Below are 23,920 nucleotides of genomic sequence, written 5' to 3'. Positions count from 1 at the left end.
TGTTATGATTATATACAAATTTGGAGCAATATAAACTATGCATCTTCAAATCTCTAAACTGGACATTGAAGCAATATATTCTAGGATATGCAAATGCTTGCTAACATGATTGGAAAACCTAGTCAAACATTGGGCAAGTAGCAAGTTGCATATCTCGCGAATTGCATCAAAGTTCTATTGGGCTCTTCAAGGGTAACATGCATCTGACTATGCATGCAGTAAGGTCAACATGAATATGCAGTGGAAGAAAGATGTAGAGAACGCACATGATTGTCAAAATCCATTGGTTGCATGTTTAACTTTCTAATCAAACAAAACAAAAAATAAAAAACACAATAGAAAAGAGATGAGGAAATTTTACCCAAAATGGATGATGCAATGAAGGTAATTTATTACCTAGATATATACAGTGATAAGTCTCTAACAGTCTAACTGCACATTTGGTCAGTAAAAGCTTGAGAATGCAGGTTCTTGAAAACAGTTTCAACAGAAGAGAATTCAATGTCAAAACTCTGTCCTCCATACTGCACATAAAGGAATTCTTTAGGAGATGAGGGAGGGGGCAAAATTTGACCAATCACTGGTAAATTTGGGATGGGCGGTGAAGGCATATCTTTTCTCTTCATAGAGTAGTAAACATCAGCTAAAAGAAGCCATATAAGATCAGGGTCAATAGATGCAAGTCCAAGAAGGGCATTCACAGTTGCATCTTGAAGCCTAACAAAACTGCTACAAGCTATCCCCACTACAATACCACTGACCTTCTTGAGAACTACTTCCAGTGCTGAAGCACTCTTCCTGTTTTTTGACAAATCAGCAATCATATTGAGCACTGCAATTTGGACTTTCAAATTGGTTAGTTCAGACACCGACTCCTCCGGAGAAATGGAAGTACTTCTATATGGAAGTTTTAATGGAGTTCTTTCTTGTTTTAGATTGGCGTTTTTCCAAAATGGGGACATAGTTAGAAATTTCCAGATGTGGTGCCCATCAGTATGAAATCGGCGTGAAAAGAAATCTCCACCACAGATTTGCACCACGTTGCTTATGGCACTTAGACATCTCCTAACAGCCTGCAACATAACAAAGTCATAATCTTAGAAGAGTGGTAGCATAAAATGAAACTAGTCTCATGATTAGTTCATGTTTACTATCCAAGGATATGTATGATCACGCACCACTGGGTTTCTATTTCGAATACAAACAACCAAGAAGGGCCATATTTTATTCATTGCCGGAAGCAACCTGTTCTCGTCAGTCCCTTCATCAGCAGCATCTAGAGTATCTTGAAGCTGATATAATGAGCATGACCGAATCACCTCTTCAATTGCTTCCTTAGTTTCCTTCTCATGCCTATAGGCTTCTTCCACTTTTGCCAGTGCCACTATGCCACCCTTAAAATAAGAAAAGCATTCATCATAAGTTGAGACAAGCAAGGTTTTTTTTTTTTTTTTTTTTTTTTTTTGGGTAAGTATTGAAAGTTGACACAGGCAAGAGTTCTCATCTATCTTACAATGCAATCTTAGAACATGATCATGTGTGCCTTTTCCAACATACCATAAACTTAAATGATTCCACTTTGCTTTGCTTAGTATTTAGAGATATAATGTCATCAGCCAAGGAGTGATTGAGAAAAATGAAAATCATCAACTGCGGCACAAAATCATTTTCAATTTCTATATTCCCAATACAAAACTGATGAGCTTCTACTTTTTTAATTTCATTGATTATGAATTTATTTCTTAAAAAATAATCTGGATATAACTCCCATTTGGCAAAAAAAAAAACCTTTTTGGTCCCTATATTTTGGGGCTAATTTCATTTTGGTCCTCATGTTTTTAGAACTCTAAATTTGTTCCTTAATGTTTAGAGCCCATTTTTATTCTAGTCCTTGCCATCATCTCAAAGACTAAAAAGGCTTACATGGCTAATGGATTGCACGGTTGGCACAATTAAGGACGATGTGACTAATAAAATAATTTAATTGACATTAAAAAAAGCAAAAAACAAAATTTTGATTCCTCAATTTTTTTTTTTTTTTTTTACTTAAAAAAAAAAATTTCTTGATCTACATTTTTTTTGCTCCTCACTTTCTTGGCAACCAAACACACAACACACCCAAAACAAATCAAACCATCAACCACTAATTTCATAAAATCTTCCAACCACAAAATCACACAATTTTTTATTATTGATTTTATAAGTAATGCAATCTTTATTGATATCAAAAAATATAATTGCCCACATATGCAAGGAGTATACAGCTGGGGACCATACACATGCAAATTACATGACTCAATCAAATCAATAACTGAACATAAATACAGACTATGTATAACTGACATCCAATCTGATAAGGTTCTAAAGAAAAATAACTTGAGTTCAGACATAGTACTCTCACACAAAATTTCCACCACAAACCAAAATGGTGTTTTGATAGCTCTTTATATGAAATATGTGACCAAAACAAATGTCAGATTATGACACTAAGTTCACCAAAGAAAGATTCTCTCTTTTTCCCAAATAAATTTGGCAAGGATCCTGAGAAAAGCATCAGTAAAAAAACTATCCACATATTTCTTTTTACAATTAAATTTATTTTATCAAAGTTACCAAAAACAAAATCCATTCTACAGATTTTGACTTTGATTTCTAGAAACTAAATAACAACTCATTTTTTAACCTAAAAAACTAACTATTTTTATTTTTATTTTTTATCAAGCCGCTCGATTGAATTTTGATTCAGAGGAACTCACTTAGATCGTCTTTTAAAGGATTATGCGGTATGATTGGTCTTACATCTAACATAACCTCAAAATCTAAATATTCATTAAAGAGTTCATATTATCTTCATCTGTAGGTCCTAAAAAGAGCTCAAAGGAACTTTTGAATAGCACCTGATAAAGTTGCATCAATTAATAATTTTACCAAGGGCAGAGAAGCCACTTATAAGAGTTGGTAAAGAGTGATTAGAAAGTGAAAATAGTTGAAACAACACTGATAATACTTAAAAAGAGTGCTTAGAAAGTAAATAATAATTATAATGATAATGATAATATTTTACATGTTAATACTTCTATAACATTATATAGATCACCAAAACATGGACAGTAGCTGAAAAAACAACTTAGGCCGTAAATTACCTCAATTATATCTAGTGCAACCAAGCATGCTGCTTGCTTTGTTGAAGCCAATAGAGGAGTAGCAGCTGTTATACATGAACCTGCAATAGATCCAACTGTTCTTCTATATCTTTTGGAATCATTCAAGTTGAACGAAATTTTCTCCAATTGCTCTATATTCAAAATATTATTAAAATATGAGCCCACAGTTCAGCAGAATACCAAGATCTCAGAAGCTACTCATTTTGGCTATATAAAGAAAAATATAAAGTCCTTCCAAAACCAAGAACACATAAAATTTTATACACAAGGGGCAAGACAGTGTAAAGGCATTAATTATTTAAAGCATACACACAGTTTTGTCTAGGGGTCCATCTGCCCACAAATAATCTGCTGTATACAAGCGACTGACATAGGACAATGAAACCAAGTCTGATTTGAAAGTTCTAGACAGCTAGGGTTTTTAAGAATTTGATCTAGGGTTTGCTTGAAAAAGGACTGGAAAATAGTAGGGAATATGGGGTTTCAAATGGGGAAAAGTAACAAAGTATATGTGGATGAAATAAAGGGGTAAACCTAAAGTTTAGGTCCCCAGAACAGTAATTGGGTTGTTTGTAGGTTATTTGGGTCAATTTGATGAATGGGTGGTTTAGGAGCAGCGACTCCCCTTACAAACGATATGCAATAGTCAAAGTAGAATAAATAGCTGAAATATTTGTATGCATTGCCAACTAATAGACCTAAAACACCAGTTTATCTCTACATGAAGGTCATTGAATGGCAATTACAAGTTCTACCAAAAAAAAAAAAAGAGAGGAGAAAAGAACAACCTGATTCCATCTGAGACATATAAAAATCGTCATCAGAAGATGATATAGAGCATAGTTTGGATCCTATTCTTGCTTTCTTCCTCACATCAGAGATTATAGACTTCACATGCATAAAATAAGACTCTGCCTTAGTGGGCAATGAGCATGCCTCATGCTTTGATGCCTTGGCAAGTTCTGCTAGGGCCTAAAAATAACATTATAAACAGATTATGATATAGGCATTTCAGCCTAAGCAGAAAAAATAGACGGTTTACTAAATAAAAAGGGAAGCTCAAAATATAGAAGTGAATAGCTATCCTATGAAGATTGCTCTTGGAATTTAGCACTGCAGAAATATAAATAAATAAACTGCAGTTACATTTCAATCATGAGCTTATCTAGATTTGACTTCCTAAAAAATTTGACAAATCTGTGGACAAGGGAGAAAAATGCAATTAGAGCATACAAGATTCACCACTTTCCTCTAGCTAACATTTGAATGGCCATTAATTTAGTTGCCCTAGCACAACTGATGAAAAATAAAATAAAAATTGAATCCAACATTCTGATTATTTAGATACTAAACAAAACTTTTAAGCATTGTTCCTAGGACAAAAGAAAAGAAAGAAAAAGAAGAAAAAAGTTAATCAAGACTCTGTAATGATCTTTTCCAAGAATTGAAACATCTAAGATTCAATTTCACTGTTTCTTCTCAACAATTACAATTTACAAGTAGGACCAAACTCAAATATTTCATTTTTCTTTTTTATTCTAACCAAAGATGCACATTTGTAGTTAACATATTTTGAGGCCCATGTCCAATATGAACAATAAAATCAACCCTAAGTGTAAGCCGCTTGTAACTAGAAACTCTTATGTCTAAGCGCATTAGTTAAGTAACAGTAACAAATGTCAATGCATTTTCTAGAAGCTTCATTCTTTTTAAAACTCCCTTTATAAAACTCAACAACTTCTATAATATTCTTTCTTGAAACTAATCTAAAAATAAATAAATAATGATTACGATATATCGATGAAGAACTGCATACAAACAGCATCAAGTGTCATGACTTTAGCTTTATGCCATCGGTTTTACAATACAATAGGCATGTGTAAAGCATCTTTAATCAAATCATACTAATAATAATGCCAATGAGCCCTAAAAAAGCACTTGCTCTTCTTGCAAGAATGGGTGGAGGATAAGGTTATGGGTTCATGACCAGCGTGCATGTGTAACTTACCAATAAAAGATATAACGATAATAACAATAATGATGATGATGATTATATGGTTAAACATTCATACAACACTCAGAAACTGAATGCCCCCAAACAGGTGCCAGTCCAGTCCATCCAAACTTGTGATTGGAAGCAAATCTTCCACCATCGCTCACAGCCATAATTTGCACACACACAGCCAAGTCAGTTTTACTGCATTCTCATTTGAGCCTTAATGTTCTCAAATATCATCTGAACTATAATTTGCCCTGGGTCGAAGCATGGCATTTCAGGTTATCAGCTTTTAAGCATCATCACTGTTGTTCATTTGGTTGCTAAGAAATAGATGGAGAATAAAAACAATACTATTACAGGTTAAATTACCACACAAACCTGTCACAAGCTTCAAAATTTTTAACTACTTTCATTTGTTTCTCAGTAACCAGAACTTAAATGTTCTATTGAGGTCTATGTGCACACATATGATACATGTATAGTGGGGAGACTGTGGATCACTGTTGGATAGAAAATCCACTATTAGATATTGCACTTTTCTGGGAGGAAACCTTGATTACTTAGAAAAGTAAGAAACAAAATGTTGTTGCCAGATCTAGTGCAGAGGCTAAGTATAGAGCCTTGGCACAGAAATCATGTGAGCTTATGTGGATTAATCTTTTACTTTAGGAATTAAAATTTGTTGTGAAGGTGCCTATGACTATGCATTGTGATAATCAAGCAACAATTCACATTGCCTCCACTCCTATGTTCCTTGAGTGAACCAAGCATATAGAAGCAGATTGTCATATTACTCGGCAGAAAGTAGAAGATAGTGTAATTGCTACTCCATATGTTTCTACAAGAGTCCAAATTGATGATATGTTTATCAAAACTTTATGTAAGACTCATTTGGATTTATTATGTAATAAATTGGAATTGTATGATATATACTCTCCAGCTTGAGGGGGAGTGTTACGGGTATAAGCTAGGGGCAAAATAGTAATATCACTATACTCCTTTATATATAAATAATATTTTGTGTTAGGGTCAACTTATTAAACCCTAAACACTTTTACTCTAACAACATGTTATATTACTGATTATCCCAAAAGTTTAAACTATTAGAATATGATAAATTTAATCGTTTAATCACATACTTCTAGCACTCTCCCTTAGGTGTAGGCTCAAACTCTCTTTTAATAGCCATTTAACTACATACTTCTAACAATTCATAAACACTTAAAACCTTTTTGTTTTAATCAACTATGGACAGAAATGTTCCAGCACCTAAAAGCATAGATTATTTCATTATCTGGAATTCCCATGAAAAAAAATGATAAAATAATAATTTAAAAGAGAGAGAGAGAGAGAGAGAGAGAGAGACTTAACTAATCACATGAATATTTGGCCAAGTCATCTTGTTGAAAATTTTATGACTAAATCACATTTCTTTTTATTTTCCACCAGTTCTCACAGTAGATAAAGCAGGCAAGTGCAGATGTAACATGAAGCAGGCAAGTGCAGATGTAACATGAAGATATAAATTGTAAAAAAATTTACCTTTAAAAAGGGAATCGTTAAATCAGGATGTTGATGCCTGCCAAGAATCTCAAGCTCCACTGAAACAGAGCGCATCTGTTCCATTTAAAACATCATGCCAAAACATTACTTCCAAAAGTTGTAAATGACATTAGATTCAATTCTTTACATGATATAATAACACAAGGAACAATACATAAGAAATGATAATTTAATATTTTGGGAGAAAACAAATTATGGTAAAAAAACAAACAGCGCAAATGGTAAGATTTGGAGAAAAACAACACCATAAGTAGAGCAAACTAATTGAAAAGAGATTTTCCAAGACTAGTACAGGAACACACTATCTTCATGACACATCAGAAAGATGAGGAAGTTAATTGCCCTAAATAGCTCTGTGCCAAGGATATATTGTCATACCGGTTCTTCCAATAGAGGCAATATTCTCTGAGCTACTCCAATATAGGAAAGCATAGCAGCAAGCACATTTGGAACATGAGGATTAAGATCCAAATGGCGTAATTGTCGACATATGGAGTCAATCACATAGTCTGCATTTTCCAAAACTAAGTGCCCAACCTACAACAAATATTTTGGAAACAGTCAAGCATCACATATTCCTTGGAAAAACATTGAGTTTGTGTCATACAAGCTTACCGTTGGATAGCCAGATGTAGTGGAAAAGACATGTAAGACAGCATCAGCAGCACTCCTAACCTCAAAATTTGAAGAAATCAGATTCTCAAGCAACAGATAAAGAGATGAATGAAGAAATCCACTGGAAGCAAAGTCTCTTCCAAGGCATATATTAAAGATTCCTATTCCATCAACTATAACCTGTATGAGGAAAACAAAGCTACAATCAGTACCATGTAGATCTGCTAAGCAAAACCTGCTAAATTGATGCCAGATTAACTAATTATATATATCAGGTGAAGGAAAATGTAAATTTCCTGTTGTAGCATAGCAGTGTCACGGAACAAGTGTAAACTAATATCTTCATCTTCACCATCAAGATGTATAAGAGAAGAGTTATGTTCTACTGGAAGATCCCACACTTCAGGAGATAGATACTCATGTAAGATTCTACCAACACAATCAATCAAATTACTCCTTACACCTTTATCCTGAGACACCTTCCAAACAGATTCATTAGGCAAAGAACATTCAGTTTTGTGATGTTGACCATTAGCAAGTCCTGCATCAAACTCCTGAGCCTCTTCCCTTTTTGCCACAGAGTTGTGAAACATCCTTGTGAAGATGTGAAATGCTTGATCTGATAGACCGAATATCATCTCATTTAGGATACATACTGCAGTGCTTGCCTGGCGCAGCAATTGTCCTGAACCAGTTCTATTATACCAAGACTGCCAGCTCTCATTATTGTACTCCTTCACACGAATCTCAGAGATCAATTTACGCAAGTAACCCAGCGGAACATCAGTGATAAGTGACAACTGACCTTCACTCCTTATGTCTAGCAGCACAAAATGAAAGATACCCAGTGTAAGTACAGAGTAGAAAAGACACATCTAAACAAAGAACTTGAATGCCAAAGAAATGATAGACCTGCTAATAAAGATAGACCGACAAGTCTAAGAATTCCTGCAAGAGCCTGGTATAGTTTTGGACTGCCAACAGAAACAAACCATGGGGGCATTCGTGGAATCTCAAAACTTTTCTGTACATTTTCCGGAGGATATTCTACAACTTTTTCCCGAATATCTGTGCCCATTGAATTTTCAAATGGAGTTGCACTCATGATAGTGAGGTAATTACTGGTGAAGTTAGTTCCAGCTTTCAACTCAGCAATAGATGGAAGGTATCCAACTGAGGATCGCCTTGTAGAAATAAGCTTGTCAAGAGAACCAGCAAACAAAGAATTCTGGCTCAGACAGACAGCTAAGACATCCAAGAACTGAGCAGCTGAAACCTAGAATTCCACACAAAAATTATTAACATCTTGCATCCACACCAAAAAAAAATTATAAAACGAATCTCTATGCATTTGAGAAATGAGATTACAACTATAAAATGACATAAATAACAATGAACAGGGCAAGAGTGGTGGAGGGCAAGAATAATCTCATGCATAATCTCTCTCAGAACCTGTGGATCCCACAAAGTTGTGGGGCTCACATGTGAGAGATATGATTCATATATAGATGCACAAAATAGCTTCTCGAGCGGAGGGCGATTACAATATTAAAATCCTAATTTCACTAGATAGTACACTGTTCACAAGACAAGAAAAGAACTTTAATTGGTGACACTGGTGGATCTTGAATCCACAACATCACCTCCACCACATTCTTACAAAGGGAAAAGGTATCATTTGAGCTAGAGCTCATTGGTGAAACCACATAGAACATTATAAATAAATAAGGAACAGGACCGTGAATAGTAATTTTGAATTCAACCTTACAAACATTGGGTGTTACCAGATCTCAATAATGAGTTTGTGTCCTTGCTTAGTTTGTCCTAAAAAAATATATCATATAAAAATTTAAAGCATTAAAGTTGGTACTTTCCCATATTACTCCTTAATGTTTTTTATAAAAAAAAGGAAAATTAACAGTACTGGCAAACTACAAAAACGCTTACAAACTGACATGGCAATAAACGTTAATGGTGCCACATCAACAACATAATAAATAAATTCTTTAATTTCCATTTTGTTGTGTTTAAAAGTCAACACATCAACTTGTAATGCTTATCTAGTAAAATTTTTAGTACCCCTAAACATCATTCTTCAAAAATTAATTATGTCCTTTCATGGGTTTGAACATCAAAGTAATAGTAATATATAGGGTGTTAATGCATTCTTTACTCTTCAAAATTTTAGCTGCTTTCCAAAGTAAGACACTCAATTCAGAACCTGGGGAGTATCTCAATTTTTGAAGTCATGAAGCTTACCATCAAAGAGAAGTAATTGAAACAAGTACATAAATAGAACTGGTGAGCAGCACAATTGATTTTAGGAATAAAAAATACACACATTCATACTCCAAGAAGAAAGGCCTTATAATGCATAAGGAATTTAATTAGTATCATAAATCCTGTTTTTCCCCTAAACACGCACCAGACATGCTAAATATCTTAATGCCTCTAACTTAATACAATCCATGCATTACCTCATGTCATTAAAGTATTTCTTAAATGACCCCTATCACTTTACCGTAGTGTTGGAGAAGGAAGCCCAAACTGCTTAGAAGCAAAGTATGGTATACAATGCTTGACTTAGGACAGATTTAGGAATAACACATCTACTTGTGCTTGTGGTAGGCTTAGGGTTAGAAGAATTTGTGCATTTTGGGTTTAAGATCTTCAAAGAAACAGTTAGGATTTCTAGAGTGAATTAGAGTTTGAAAAGTTTGAATTTTGGTAGCTATTTGGTAAGGACAATATGTGGGATTTTTAGGGTTTGATAGGGGAAGGAAATTGGAATTGCAAGAGGAAGAAAAACGAGGAAAAAGATAAAGAAACACTCTATAGAAACAAGCCCTCCGCAAACCAAAACACTCATATTTCCTATTAATCAAACCTCTGTATTCTTTTGAGTATATATTGAGCAAAAATAAATAAGGACTCTTTCTTATACCAGTCACGTTAGGAATTCTAATTTGAATACAACAACAAAAACAACAAAGCCTTAGTCCCAAATTTTTGGGCAGACTATGTATCTCCACAGATTAGTTAGGATTGGCCACATGTATTCTTTCCTACACTCTATTCTATCTTAAGTCAAACTAGTTGTTACTTCCCCAATTGAATCAACTCACTCTTTCCTACTGGTGCATTAATCTCTTTCCACTAAACATGACCAAACCATCTCAAGCAACTCTCCATCATCTTTTCATCAATAGGGGCTACCCCTATATTTAAGGGGATTTCCTTATTTCAAATTCTATCTTTCCATGTATTTCCACTTAGGAAATCTAATTTGAATAATAAGCTTATAAAATACTAACTGGGACTCAAAAGAAAGTAAAACCAAGACATTTAAAAGCTCCTCCAAAATTCTAGATGCAACCTACTCACAAAATACCCTAAAATTCAAAGGAGATGCAAAAATTACAGATCTACTCTTGATTAGAAAATTAAACTTGATGTGGACAGTCTGGAGGGAACAGAATCGTCAAGTGCTGAGGGTTTAGAGAGGCCTTCTATGGAGCTGAAACGAGTTTTTCCGCATGTTTTGTACAAGTGGATGGCTATATTGTCCACCCTTTCATCTCCTTTGCTTACTTTCATTGGTATTTCTTTTTCTTGACTGTTTTGGTTCTCTTAGCATATTTCTTGTATACTGAGGGTTTTTTTTAATGAAATATTATTATTCATCGAAAAAATAAAACCCAAATTAAAAACTGTCTATAACTTGACCTTTAAAACCATATAAATGTAGTTTCAATTGGACTTCACACATCAACCCCATAAAATAAATCTTGAATGGACGAAATTGCAAAGTACAAAGTTTCCATTTTTATGTCTGGTGTGGACCATATGGCATCAGAAAAATAGAGTTGTGAAGGAGTTAAGCTCCCTATTGATCGGCTCCATTTTTTGTTCATGAGATTGCCGTTTCATTGGATGTCTATTGATGGCAATAACTAACCTCTTTGTTGTATTTTTTTTGGATTCTTTATACTTTTTTTGGTAATTCTAGGGGGATACTTCAGTACACCAGCCTATGAACTTAGGTTATCACTCTCTTTAATTTTTCAATGAATCTAAATTGTTTGTTAAAAAAATAAGTAATGGAAAATGACCCCTGTGCTAGAATCCTATACAAATGACCTTGTGCTAGACATATTATGAGAACAATCATAATCAGTTCTCAGACAATTATATAAAAATGATTCCCCATGCTCAAGTTTTTCTATAATGACAAATAAACAATATTGAAAAGCTTAGGTACATTTTCACTAGAGCTTCCTTAAATCTGATTATTGTAATCTACTCATATTGCTCCTCCAAATATGTATTACACTTTTCTTTTCTTTTTTGATAAGCCAAATATGTATTACACATGCAGTTGAAATCATTCATATTGCTCCAAATATGCATTACACATGCAATTTAAGATTGGCCATGTTGAACTTGGAAAATGCATTTTAGTATGGGAAGTAGAACATAGCAAAACTCAATAATGAAGTCACAAGGACACAGCTATCATTTGTTTCTATGAATTTATAATATCAAGCATATGTATTTATTTGTATATGTACATAAGAACTGTAGAAAATAGAGCAATTATGAAAATAATAATTATGTATAAGTTTCTTGACAAAAGCATCCAAATAACTTTGCACTTTTATCAGTTATACAAACATAAAAATAATTGTTTGACATGGGTGAATGTAAGTGTTGCATCCTCAATTATTGGAATTATCAATACAGAAGTGTTATTGTAGGTTTGATATCATATTTTACAATACCGTCATTTTCATAAATCTATAATTCATAATTATTATAATAATATCAACATAAAGCTCACTTGAGAACAGAAGAATAAAAGACTTTTACTTGTGGATATCACAGTGGAAGTAACAACATACAGCAGAATGAAGGAGGTGATCCACCACAAGCTGAGGACCAGAGTAATATATTACAACAAGTAACTGCTGAGCATGTGATAGTGCGAGTGACTCTTCTCTCCCAAGCACCACTTTTGGGAGCTTTTCAATCAGCCTAGTTTTGGAAACAAAATATAGCTCTAGTAAGGTTCCTTTCAAAAGACCAATCACAGCCCAATGCTCAGACTAGTACAAGATATAGAACAAACCTTCTAAAGATCTCACCAACGTCATGCTCTAAATTATTTTTCCCACTTAACAAAAACAAATCATCAAGGAACTCTTGTGAAGCCGAAGACACCTCATCAGAATCATCAACGGCCAAAACACACAGGCACTCCTGCATGAGTAGCAGCAAATAAATATATTAATAACTAATTTGGCACTAGAGGCTAACAATGCAATAGCTTCCTTATCAGCAAAATCAGAATGATTAATACACTAGAAGAACAAACAACTAGAAGCAACTGAACTCCTTAACTTCAGATGGGGACCACACAAATATAAAGAACAGTACCAATAGCTTAGAGATTATACTATATAAGGCACAAATATACAAGAACAGTACATGATTATCAAAAATATGCACGAAGTACCTGTTACAAATATGGTTTAGCAAGAGAATATATAAAAGTAACCAACAAGCCTATCGTCAGACACATATTCAACCAGCATGTTTAACAAAAGAAAGAAGAAAGAAGAACCTAAAATCATTGGGAATTCTAAAGGATAATTTTCTTACTATGTTAATCCATATTAGATACATTGTCCTTTCCTTTGATAAGTAATAAAGAACTTTTACAGGAATAATGGAGAAATTTCATGTATGCATGATGCACAAAAAGCTCTCCTAAATAAGTAGGAGTGAAAAGAAAGATAATCAATGAAATACAATAACAACAAAGCTTTAGTCCAAAATTTCTTTGGATAGATTATGAATCCTTAACATATTAGTTAGGGTTGGCCACAAGTATTCTTTTCCTTCATTTTATTCTATCTAAAGTAATACTCTCTGTTACTTCCTTAATGGACATGATATTTTTTACTACTACTAATGCTATTTTTTGTCTTCCTCTACCCCTTTTTTCCCTCAACTTGTTAAACTCATTCTTTCTTGTTGGTGCATTAGTAAATAAGAACTCCAACCAAGAGCTACACTAAATATAACAAAAGGTGATCCACAATCTCCCCACAACAACTCATACTAAATAACCCCTTTTGATCAAGTTCTCACAAGTGAGAATTTTCCCCCAAGCTTCTGTCCATACAAAAAATGAAACTCTTTGAGGAGCCCTGACCCTCCATATGGCTTTCCGAGGGAAAGGCATAGAAAATGAGCCCCGTAATGTCTCGTAAAAAGATTGCACAGTGAAATCCCCATTAGTCTTAAACTTCCATCTCATCCTATCATTCCCCTCCCTAATGGGAATATGAGATTCTAATAGATGGAAGAATGAAGCCACCCCATCAATCTCTCAATCATTAAAGTTTCTCATGAATTCCATACCCGAACTCCTCCTTACCCCCTCCTCCTGTCTCTCCAATAATGATTCACAGAAGCATCCTTATCCATGGCAGTTTCAAACAACATAGGAATCATCAACTTCAAAGGTTGATCCCCACATCAACAATCATGCCAGAATCAGATTCGACTCCCCCACTAATTTTTTCTTCTCTCTCTCTCTCTCTCTCTCTCTCCGCCACTGCATCCAATACACACCCAAAAGCTACCACAAGTCCAACAATGAGCTCAAACCTAACTCCTGGTGTGTGCCTTGACTCTTCTTGAGTAGCCAATAATGCCAATCCAAGCACAGATGGCACACAGGCAATGGTGAAGGTAGCAGCTAAGATTGAAGCACCACAAAACTCCTCCTTCATTCCCATATCTACTTCATTGACTTAATTTTCTCCTTTCTTCATTGAATTAATTTTCCCGTTTCTTCATTGAACTAATTTTCTTCTTATTCTTTGGATTCCAATTGTTGTGTTGTTTGGCAAAATTTGGAAGTTTCCTTTTATGGATTTTCTGCTTGAGTGGTTGTGGGTCCATGAGGGAGAGAGGTATTTAGGTTCGGATTTGAGTAGACATTTTGAGGGTTTAGAATTTGGATTGCTAATTGGGGTTCGGTGGTGGCCGATTGTGGTTTGTAGTTTGCTTGGGGTGTATGCGGGCAGTCGAATGTCACTCTTCTTTTCTAACTGGAATTTCATTTGAATTTGGTATAAATTTGAGGAGTTGGCAAGTTTTGTTTCTTTTCTTCTTCTTTTTTGTGTGGAAAATGACATGAAATTTGAAGTCAAAAACAGTTTTCAATATCAAACCCGATTTTAACTTATTATCAAGTTATGAGAGTCACTACTGGTTTTTGGGTTAGCTTCATAGATATGCCATACGCAGGTATACCCATCCTCCAAAACACGTATACCCATTTCTTTTGAGCAGCAATTTGTAGAACATTTTTTTTTAATAAATGAGCTTGCTGTTAAGTGGTGGATTTCTCAAGTAGCAGTGGTGGCATTTGTAGCCTGGGTTTGTCGACAGTGGTTGTGGCCGAGTGGGTCTGCCATGATTATTGGAGGCAGACAGTTTGGTTGCTCTTGGTCAGGAGAAGCAAAAGAAAACAGAAATAAATAAATAAATGACATTTTAAAAAAATTAATTAAATTTTAGTTTAAAAATATTTTTATTCTAAAATGAATTTTTAAATAAAAACAAAATGGAAGTCAGAAGGAGCAATTTGGGTATTTCTCAAAGTTCAAGGGCTTCTGATATCAAATTAGAAGATCAAGGGGCCCGTATGATTTTGATCAGGGAATGTTTTTGTATTTATCCCTATAAATATATTTCACAACCAAATTCAATAAAAGGCACTCCTAAGTTATTCAAATTTATGTAAAGAGGATGCATGAGCATGAACTAATACATAATGAAACCCAAACCAGGGAAAATACTGATTCTAATTCTCAGCTCACCAGAAGCATCAGCCTGCTCTTCTTCAGCGTGCGGCTGCACTCTGATAATAGCCCTCGTATGGCAGCTAGGAGTCCTTGTCTCACCTTTTTCGATGGATGAACACAAATCTGACAAAGATTTCAAACATTTCACCAACAAATAAAGAAATTACAGTAGTTAGTGTAAAAGCTCTGAATAATGTGATGATGTAACATAACCTTGGGGAGTAACCACCATCAAATCAAAGACAATAACATACATGTGGAAAAGTTGCACCTAAAAGTTTATCAATGTGTGCTGAAGTATTCTCAATCCAATCTTTTGTACGATTCACTTGCAAAGATCCAATCCCCTTGCCAGAACCAGTGGTTCTCTCCTCTTTGAATTCAGATTTGGCAGTAACTATATTTATTGCTTTGCTGGAATCTTCTGCTACTATTTTCCCTTTCCCTTGAGCTTTATCTGGCAAACTGCGAAGCTCCTCCAGAAAAGATTGCGCAGATTTATACTTACTTGAATTAAATTCATCAATAAAATCTATTGACGTATCAAGGCCATCTAAATTAGCATCATCATGAAGGACGATCATCAGATACTCAGCTAACCCTCTAATAGCTTGGTTAATAGCTTCAACACTTCCAGCAGCCCCACTTATCATTGTTTTTGAGGCATGAAATACTTTGGAAAATTGACTAACAACACCTGGTAAGAAGAATGCTAATGCATCTGCAGTACCCACCTGCAAAAAGAATGCCATTGGATAACACTAAGCCAAATTTTCATACATGAACAAGCACATTTTCACAAGAAAACCAGACACATGAATCTCTCAGCTCAAGGCAATCAATAACCAAGCCCTTTCCACTAGAACCTGTTCCTTTAAAAAGGTAATACGGCCAGTGAGCAGAAACAGAAAGAAAAGTAAATTATGAAAATAACTATCGTATTTAGAATAATAAATCAATACAGTCCAAAGATGTGTGCTTTGATTGACTTGACCAAATTTAGTCTTGAAGTACCAAAAATGATCTTCTTTAATAAATTTGGTTCCTCAAAAGATCATTGAGAATCCCTCATCAGTAATCCTACTAAAAGTAGTCATGTATATCAAAGACTGATTGACATAGCAACTTTAATGAGAAGATGCTAAAGCCAAAAAAGTGAAAGTCAACCTTGGAGAAACAGAGACCATGCTTTACATGAACAAAGTAAACAAGATGACAACCCAAAGCAGCATGCAATTTGGTTATTCCAGAGCATATAATTTCAATTAATAGAATTAATTTAGCAAAGGAAAACATATAAAAATAATTAAACCTCATTAAAGTTTTCTTTAAAAGAATTTGAGAACTTTGTGCCTCCATCTATAATTCAAACCACATGCATGCATTGAAGGTTCACATGCATCGACCAAAGAATTATATCTTGAAAAAATACTCTCTTTCTCTTAACATGAACAACTAATCAAGGCTATGTGCAATTTGATTAAGGAAGAACTAAGCACATGAATAAACAATAATTTAAAACCTATAAGGATTAGAAAATAAAAGTGACAAGAACAACCTTAGCAACAAGCACACGTAAGGCTGTAAAGGCTTCAATGCGGAGCTTTGCGCTACCCCGATGTCCTTGTGTAGCCTCTGTATCTGCAGCCTTTGTATAAAATGATCTTGGGATTAGAAAACCTAAGACAAGACAAAGTACTCCAAAATAAATCAACTGTTAGGAACAAAAAATTTGATGTACTTTGAGAAGAAGCGACAGCCAATGTCCAACAGCAGCGGAAGCAGTTTGAGACTGTAGAAATAGAAGCAAGCATTCTTGTGATTCTGAATGATACTTCAAAGATCTACAGAGTGAAGTTTCCATAGACCTGCTTTCTAATAGTGTAGGCAAACCACGAATTTGTTTACATGCGCAACACATATCAGGGCATGGGAGTACACTAGAAAGCAGAGCCCTAAAACACTTAATTACTCCTTCGCGGAACTCTTCTGAAGCCTCAAAAGGAGAAAGCAAAGCACCATAAGTCAATTTTTTTAGCACCACAACCATCTGCAAAAGCACATCATCGAACTTCATGAAAAAGCAAAACATAATTAACATTTATGCAAAACTACATAACAACATTTGCTAATAAAATGGCATCACATCCTTTTCTCAGTTTCTCCTAAACCCATAGCTCAAAAAGTAATGAACAATATAGTTGCAAGCAACATTTTATGGCTTTTGAGGTTATCATCACTATTATTTACCACCAAATAGACATCTAAATGATTAGCCATTAAAAACATGTTTGATTGGGAGGATAAAGAATGGAGAGGGAGGGGAAGGTGAGAGGAAGAAAAAGGGTTTATCTAGTTGAAAAGATGACAATGGAGAGAAGGGAGGAGGATGGAAAATCCTTCCAACCTATCAAAACCAGACCTTCAATGTTGGCAAATTAGGGCAGAGATAGAAGAATTTTTAAGACAAGTCTATGAAATTTGTTTTGTCCTCACTAAACCATTGACATCATGGTATAATGGTAACAAAATATATTTACACTCTCCATTATTTTTTCTTTCCATACTACAAAACATACAAAGGTAGGGGAGGTGGACTCCTCTGAAAGCCCCACAACACCCCCCCCCCCCCTCCATTAAACCTTCACATCATGTGTTCACAGAGCACTCAAAAATATTTACAAAAAGAGAAGAAAATACTTTTCTTTTCTCTTTTTTTAAATTCGATAGTTAAGGCTAGTGGGATTTGAATCCTGTCTATTAAAACCACCAAGAGGTGCCAACCAATTGAGCTATAAAGTTCTAGGTAAGAAGCAAATACTTAATATTTAAGAGTTCATAACTGTCTAATAAGAAAAGGCATAATAATGAGACATTAGTTTAAAAATCCATAGAGAAGCTATTATATACTGAAGAAGTCAATATATCATAGAGAGTGGAAACCCCAATTTTGTCTTCGATTTTTGTATGTACGCTGTCCTTATTTCAAAGGAAGTAAATTTCTTTCCAATGGTAATGAATAACATCTATTACCCTATTTAAAACTAGTTGCCTTGACACGATGGTATATACCAAAGATATCACTCTTCTATATTACATGGAATGGCATGGAAATCAGACCACCTGATCCACAGATCTGAGATGACACTTCTTCAGAAGTTCTTCCAAACATTGAAGTACACCTTCTGCCACATTATCGCTCACTTTATGAGGCATTTTTTGGACATCAGGCATAAAATTTTCTTTAGTATCATCCTTCTGTTGTGATCTGCAATCAACTGCCGCATCCAATAGAAGCAGCAATGGGAACAAACTATAGCTGAAAGAGAGATGAAGAAATATCAAGAATAGAAAATATATATATATATATATATAATAGACCCAAATTAAGGAAATTCAAAGACAATATCCAAATAATGATTTTTTTTTTCTTTTTTAATTCCACTACTGAAGTATTAGTTGAAACAAATACCAATTTTACCACCATAAACCTCAGAAACCACAATTTTGATATTAAAAAAAAAGTTTTGACATTTATAAATAATGTAATTATCGTCACATATATAGCGTTAAGCATTATGGCAGAGAAATTATTAAGAAGAAAATATACAACAACCAAGCCTTAGGGTGCATTTGGGAAGCGTGTTTGCGCTTCCCACGTCTGCGTTTTGCACGTTTTCAGCCCCTTTTTTTTTTTTGGACCAGCGCCAATCAAGCCAATGAACAGTAATCAAAATAAATTTTTTTTTTATTTTCAATTTTTAGCAAAATAAGCTGTATCCAAACGGACTCTTAGTCCCAAATTTTTTGGGGTCGGCTATGGATCCTAAATAGATTTGTCAGAGCTGATCACATGTATTCTTTTCCACCATTATATCATATCCAAAGTCATATTCTGTTACTTTCATAATTAACATGTCCTTTTTTACTACTACTAATGTTATTTTCAATCTTCCTATTAAGAAGAAAATATGGACCTCAAAAAAGTGCAGTTTTTTTAAGGGGGAAAATCACTTTTCATGAATGAAGTTTAGATATCAGACCTTCCCCCTATTTCATGATGTAAGAAATAAGACTCATAAAATTGTGGTCCTAGTTAACATTTTATGATTCAATGCATGCCTGACTATTAGAGGTTTAATATGTTTTTGTTCATGCTAAATACAACAAAACATCCATGATCAGTACCATAACCAACACAGCTATTTCCCTCAGTTATCTATTTTTATACCCAGTATAAAGCAAGGTCTGACACTACCGCTACATGAACAGATAACCAGGACCCTATTATTTGAGGGTTGGGGTGGAGGGGTGATTAAATACACTAACATGGTTTGAGATGGAAACACAACACAAGAAACATATGTAAATGGTTCAAACTAACCAGCATGGTGGTTTCCATATATCAAGAGAAGACAAGAATAGAACAAATCAATATAAACAAGGCACCCATATACATCTTCTTCGAATGCCTCCTACCCTCCTGCTACTACTACTACTACCCCAACCTCACCCTTGCCCCTTCTACTCCTTGATACTATTTATCTCTCTTCTTCCATCCCTTTTCCCTAGAAGTGCATCTGGAGAACAAAAGTACCTAAAAGGGTGTCTTTCTTTTTATGGACAGCAGCTAGGGGTGGTATTCTCACCATTGATAATCTGGTTCTTAGGCAGTTACCACTGGTTAATTGGTGTTGCATGTGCCGGTGTGATGAGGAAACTATGGATCATCTTCTACTCCATTGTAAGTTTGCTTATGCCTTGTGGAATGAAGTTTTTTTTTTATATTTGGAATCCAGTGGGTGATGTCGAAGACAATAGCCTCCCTTTTTTTAAGTTGGTGGAATTGGCCGGGGAAGCATTCCTCTAATATTTGGAATATGGTTCCAGCTTGTTTGATGTGGTTAATTTCATGGGAGCGTAATAATCGTACTTTTGAAGATATTGTGAGATCAATAGATCTTTTGAAGCCTATACTAGCTGGGACCTTATTTAAGTGGGGTAAAATTTGGGGTTTTACACAATGTATTTCCATTTCTAAATTTCTTCTTTCTATTCGTATCTCTTCCTGAGGTACTTGTATTCGTTTTAAGTTCTAAGTGTTCACCATCGTGAACACGATATTCTTTTTATGAAATAAATCTTTGATTACCTATCCAAAAAAAAAATCTCTCTTCTATTTTGCTCTCTTTGTACATTAAAGAGAAAAAAAAAAAATTCTACTCCAACATGTCCCGTGTGACCTCATTTCATTCGCACATGTACTATCAAAACAGTTCATTTCAAAAATTTTGGAAACGTGGAGAATGAGGTCATAAGGTTCGACCCATTGGTTGTGTAACAATCAAAAGCAAATTGGAATGGCTCAGGACATATCCAACACCGTATTCAACACACAAGGATTTTCTTAACAGGTACTACTGCTGCTTCCATTTGCAAGGACCGACTGTTTGGAGGTGTCAGTGACTTCACAGTTAGAAGATGAAGAAATTGTTCATAATGAGTCCTCTCTTTCCGAAGGTTTGCATTCATAGGCTTTCATCTTAAAAACACCCATTATCTATATCATAGCATTGGCCTCTTTTTTTCTTTTTTTTTTTAAACATGGAACCTCACCAAAGCAGGGCCTTTAGGACCCGCATCTGGGGAGTAAACCACAATTACATGACTCTACCCACCAGAACTGTGTATCAGAGAATCCAGGGAACTCCCAGTAGGGATTGAACCCAAGATGTCTGGGTCTAAAGCACATCCCAAACGTCCAATCACCGACCAGAACTCATAGTTGGGGCCTTTTTTGAGAGCCAATTCTTATTGTAACTGTTAAATACCCAGACCAAATCCTTTAGAACTAAAATACAAATCACAGTTCATTCCCTATTCCACCATAGGCCACGCTTTGGAACATTACCACAATTTCACGCAGGCTTTTGCCATAATTGCAACAAATTCAGCCATACAACAGAGAATTGATACTGATACTGTTACACATCCAAATATTTATCCCGCCAAACCCCCAACATCAGGACCTTACTCACAACTACCATAGAAACCAAAATAAATATCATCATGCCCATTCAGTGATCAACAACTCTTCACAACAAACTATAGTAAATTCTCTTCCACCCAAATGATGCCAAAGTAAATAATCATCAAGCAGTTCACACTCAACACTCAAAAAAAATTGTTCTTCACCCAATCAAAACTTAAGAGTTAAGACAAAACAAAAACTTAAGCAGCCATCCAAAATGGGTCTTCAAAATTTTCTCACCAAGACAGAGCTGCACCCTGACGGGTTATAAACCACAAAAGTTTCATTCCAATAAACAACCCAGGAATGAAAGTAAAGCCAAAGAATTTACATTTGATCACCAAACTCTCACACTCAACCAGGGAAATGATTGACTAAATACAATCAAATTTGACACGGAATTAAAGCAAACAAAACATAATTGAAAATTACAACTTTACAATATTTATTCATCAAAATTCAAGGTGACAGAGAACCAGAGTGAGTTATTAGTATATACAAAAAGCAGCATGTAATGTATGTGAAGGTGAGAAATGGTGCATACTCGAAGAAGGGCTGGAGAGCAGAGGGGTGAGAAGAGCGAAAGAGTTGAAGCAAAGCGGGGATTGCTGAGGAATGCTTGGTAGGGTTTTGAAGCAACTCCAGAAGCTCCAAGCAGTAGGGTTTTAGCTCTGCAAACACGCTGCTTCTTCTTGCGTCTTCTTCTTCATCGGTGAACTCGCCGATAGTTCTATCGGTTTCGTCCATTGGATTTGGGAGGTTCTGATGAGAGAGAGAAGTGAGAAGAAGAACCGCGAAAGTAGAAGAAGAACCAAATGGGTCGGTTAGTCGGGTTCGTAAGTGGGTTGATGGAACGGGTCGACTAAAACCTTTTTTTTTTTTTTATTGGATAAAATTTCCTAAACTTTAATAAAAGTTTGTTTTTGTTTTTCCTAAACTTTAAAAAGGCATCCATAAATTTTGTAAAGAGTTTTTTCAATAATTTAAAGACAAAAATATGGATGAAATAAAAACCTTTTTCAATAGTTTAAAAATGAAAAACAATTTTTTAGTAAAGTTTAGAGATATAAATAAAATATTTTCAATAGTTTAGGGACGAAATATGAACTTTTTAATAATTTAGGGATAGAAAACGAACTTCTTAAAATTTAGAGATGAAAACAAACTTTTGATAAAATTTATAGTCCAAAATAATATTTTACCTTTTCTTTTTTTTTCTTTTTCTTTTTTAAGGGATCGTAGGCCAATGCTAGTAGCCAACATTTTCGTGAAACTTTTGCCACAAATTTTATGCAGTTTAATTGTTATTAGGCGAAAATACACTTTTGGTCCCTACATTTTGGGCCTATTTATAATTTGGTCCATAAATTGATTTAGCTCCTAAGTTAGTCCTTGTTTTTCAAAATTTATTTTTAAAATAGTCCCTACCATCAACCTAGTGATAGAAAATGCTAAGATGACAAACGGAGGTCCTAGCTGTCAAACTTATTTATTAAAATAATAATTAAAAAGCCAGTGTGACATTGCCACCTCATCCATGTCAACATTTTAATCAATAAAATAAGCCACATCAGAAAATTAATCAATTAAAAACACATTCCAGTACTAGAATAAATCAAATATTTAATTAAAAAAAAATTCTTCATGTTCTTTATGTTCTTCATGTTCTTCCCAAATCAAACCCAACAACAAGAACTCAAACCTGTTACAAGAACACAAACCCAGCAACCAACAACTCAAACCCAGATCACTAGGACATAAATGACAACAACAAGAAAAAACCCAAATTCAACACCTCAGAGATCATCAAACCCAACACCGTCAGATCTACTACAAATCAAGACCATTGAATTCTTCATGTTCTTCCCCAAATTCAAACACAATCAACACCGAATTCTCTAGTAAATCAAACCCATAAACCCAGTAAACAAACCAATCTCCAACAAACCTATAAACCTATAAATTTTCTTGTTCTTCCCTATTCTTCATGGCAGAAACCCATCTTCCCCATAGCCACACCGATCTCCACTGCCACACTGATCTCCACCTCCATTAAAGACCACCCACCACCACGGAAACCCAGAAAAACCCAGCCACCTCCAACGAAACCTTTAAACACAAATCCAAAACCCACAATCCAAGACCCATGGCCACACTGATCTCCACAGCCACAACCCACCCCAACGAAAACCCATAAAAACCCAATCAAACCCACTACCACCATCGCCGATCAAACAAGAGAGAGGGAGAAAGAGTAACCTGTTGATTGCAACAACGATGGTTGAAGATTCGAGCTTCAAGGATCAATAGCGATGGTTAAAGATCTGAGCTTCGAAGATTTGAGGATGGCAACACCAACGACATCGTTTGTGCATCTCGTCTCCTCAACACCGAGATCTGCATTCTCAAGGTCCTATCTCTCTCTCTCTCTCTCTATCTAGAGTTTCTTCAGCAATACCATGAAAACTAAAGTAAGCCTCTTGATTCGTTTGTTTTCATATTTTTTAATTTTTTATTTGTCTATGCATTATAATTTTAATTTGATTGAGCGATTTATGAAAAACAAATTCCAGTTTTTATATTTGTTTTAATTTTAATGTAAAGCTCTCTTTTTCAAAAAATATATATGATTTTTGATTTATTTTAGTGCTGGAATGTGTTTTTAATT

At 34.8% G+C, this 23,920-nt stretch overlaps 2 protein-coding genes across 4 annotated transcripts in view; both read right to left on the bottom strand.

The window, feature by feature from the left end:
- The window catches only part of LOC126707954 (lysine-specific demethylase JMJ32), a 64,737-nt gene extending 44,996 nt beyond the window's left edge, over positions 1 to 19,741 (bottom strand). Inside the window, exon 1 of the mRNA XM_050407717.1 lies at positions 19,735 to 19,741. The gene's annotated coding sequence lies outside the window, so the exon portion shown is untranslated. The remainder of the gene's footprint in view (positions 1 to 19,734) is intronic.
- Positions 372 to 22,075, bottom strand: LOC126707952 (uncharacterized). Of its 3 annotated transcripts, XM_050407711.1 has the most exons (17): positions 21,797 to 22,075; positions 18,345 to 18,540; positions 16,963 to 17,271; positions 16,780 to 16,869; positions 15,476 to 15,955; positions 15,237 to 15,344; positions 12,470 to 12,600; positions 12,243 to 12,375; positions 8,254 to 8,617; positions 7,642 to 8,161; positions 7,342 to 7,525; positions 7,105 to 7,263; positions 6,706 to 6,780; positions 3,953 to 4,136; positions 3,144 to 3,295; positions 1,179 to 1,394; positions 372 to 1,073 (listed from the first exon to the last, which is right to left on the bottom strand). In XM_050407711.1, the coding sequence occupies exons 1-17, from the start codon at positions 21,997 to 21,999 to the stop codon at positions 429 to 431; spliced, it is 4,149 nt and encodes a 1,382-aa protein (XP_050263668.1). In that variant the 5' UTR covers positions 22,000 to 22,075; the 3' UTR covers positions 372 to 428. The 3 variants fall into 3 exon arrangements, with proteins under 3 accessions (XP_050263668.1, XP_050263669.1, XP_050263670.1); XM_050407712.1 differs by lacking the exon at positions 21,797 to 22,075 and having other exon boundaries at positions 18,319 to 18,540; XM_050407713.1 differs by lacking the exon at positions 21,797 to 22,075 and having other exon boundaries at positions 18,255 to 18,376.
- Between the last annotated feature and the right edge of the window lie 1,845 nt (positions 22,076 to 23,920).

This window comes from Quercus robur, chromosome 12 (assembly GCF_932294415.1).
Source record: "Quercus robur chromosome 12, dhQueRobu3.1, whole genome shotgun sequence".
NCBI classification, from domain to species: domain Eukaryota; kingdom Viridiplantae; phylum Streptophyta; class Magnoliopsida; order Fagales; family Fagaceae; genus Quercus; species Quercus robur.
Note: the sequence above shows the minus strand (reverse complement) of the source record. Positions and strands in the feature narration are given on the sequence as shown.

Bases quoted from the DNA above. Each gene is read 5' to 3' on its own strand.
- LOC126707952 (XM_050407711.1), bottom strand. From the start codon at position 21,999: ATGGACGAAACCGATAGAACTATCGGCGAGTTCACCGATGAAGAAGAA. The intron at 12,601-15,236 runs GTGAGCTGAGAA...CTACTCATGCAG, and splicing joins AGAGCAGGCTGATGCTTCTG to GAGTGCCTGTGTGTTTTGGC. The intron at 4,137-6,705 runs GTAAATTTTTTT...TGTTATTTTTAG, and splicing joins TAACGATTCCCTTTTTAAAG to GCCCTAGCAGAACTTGCCAA.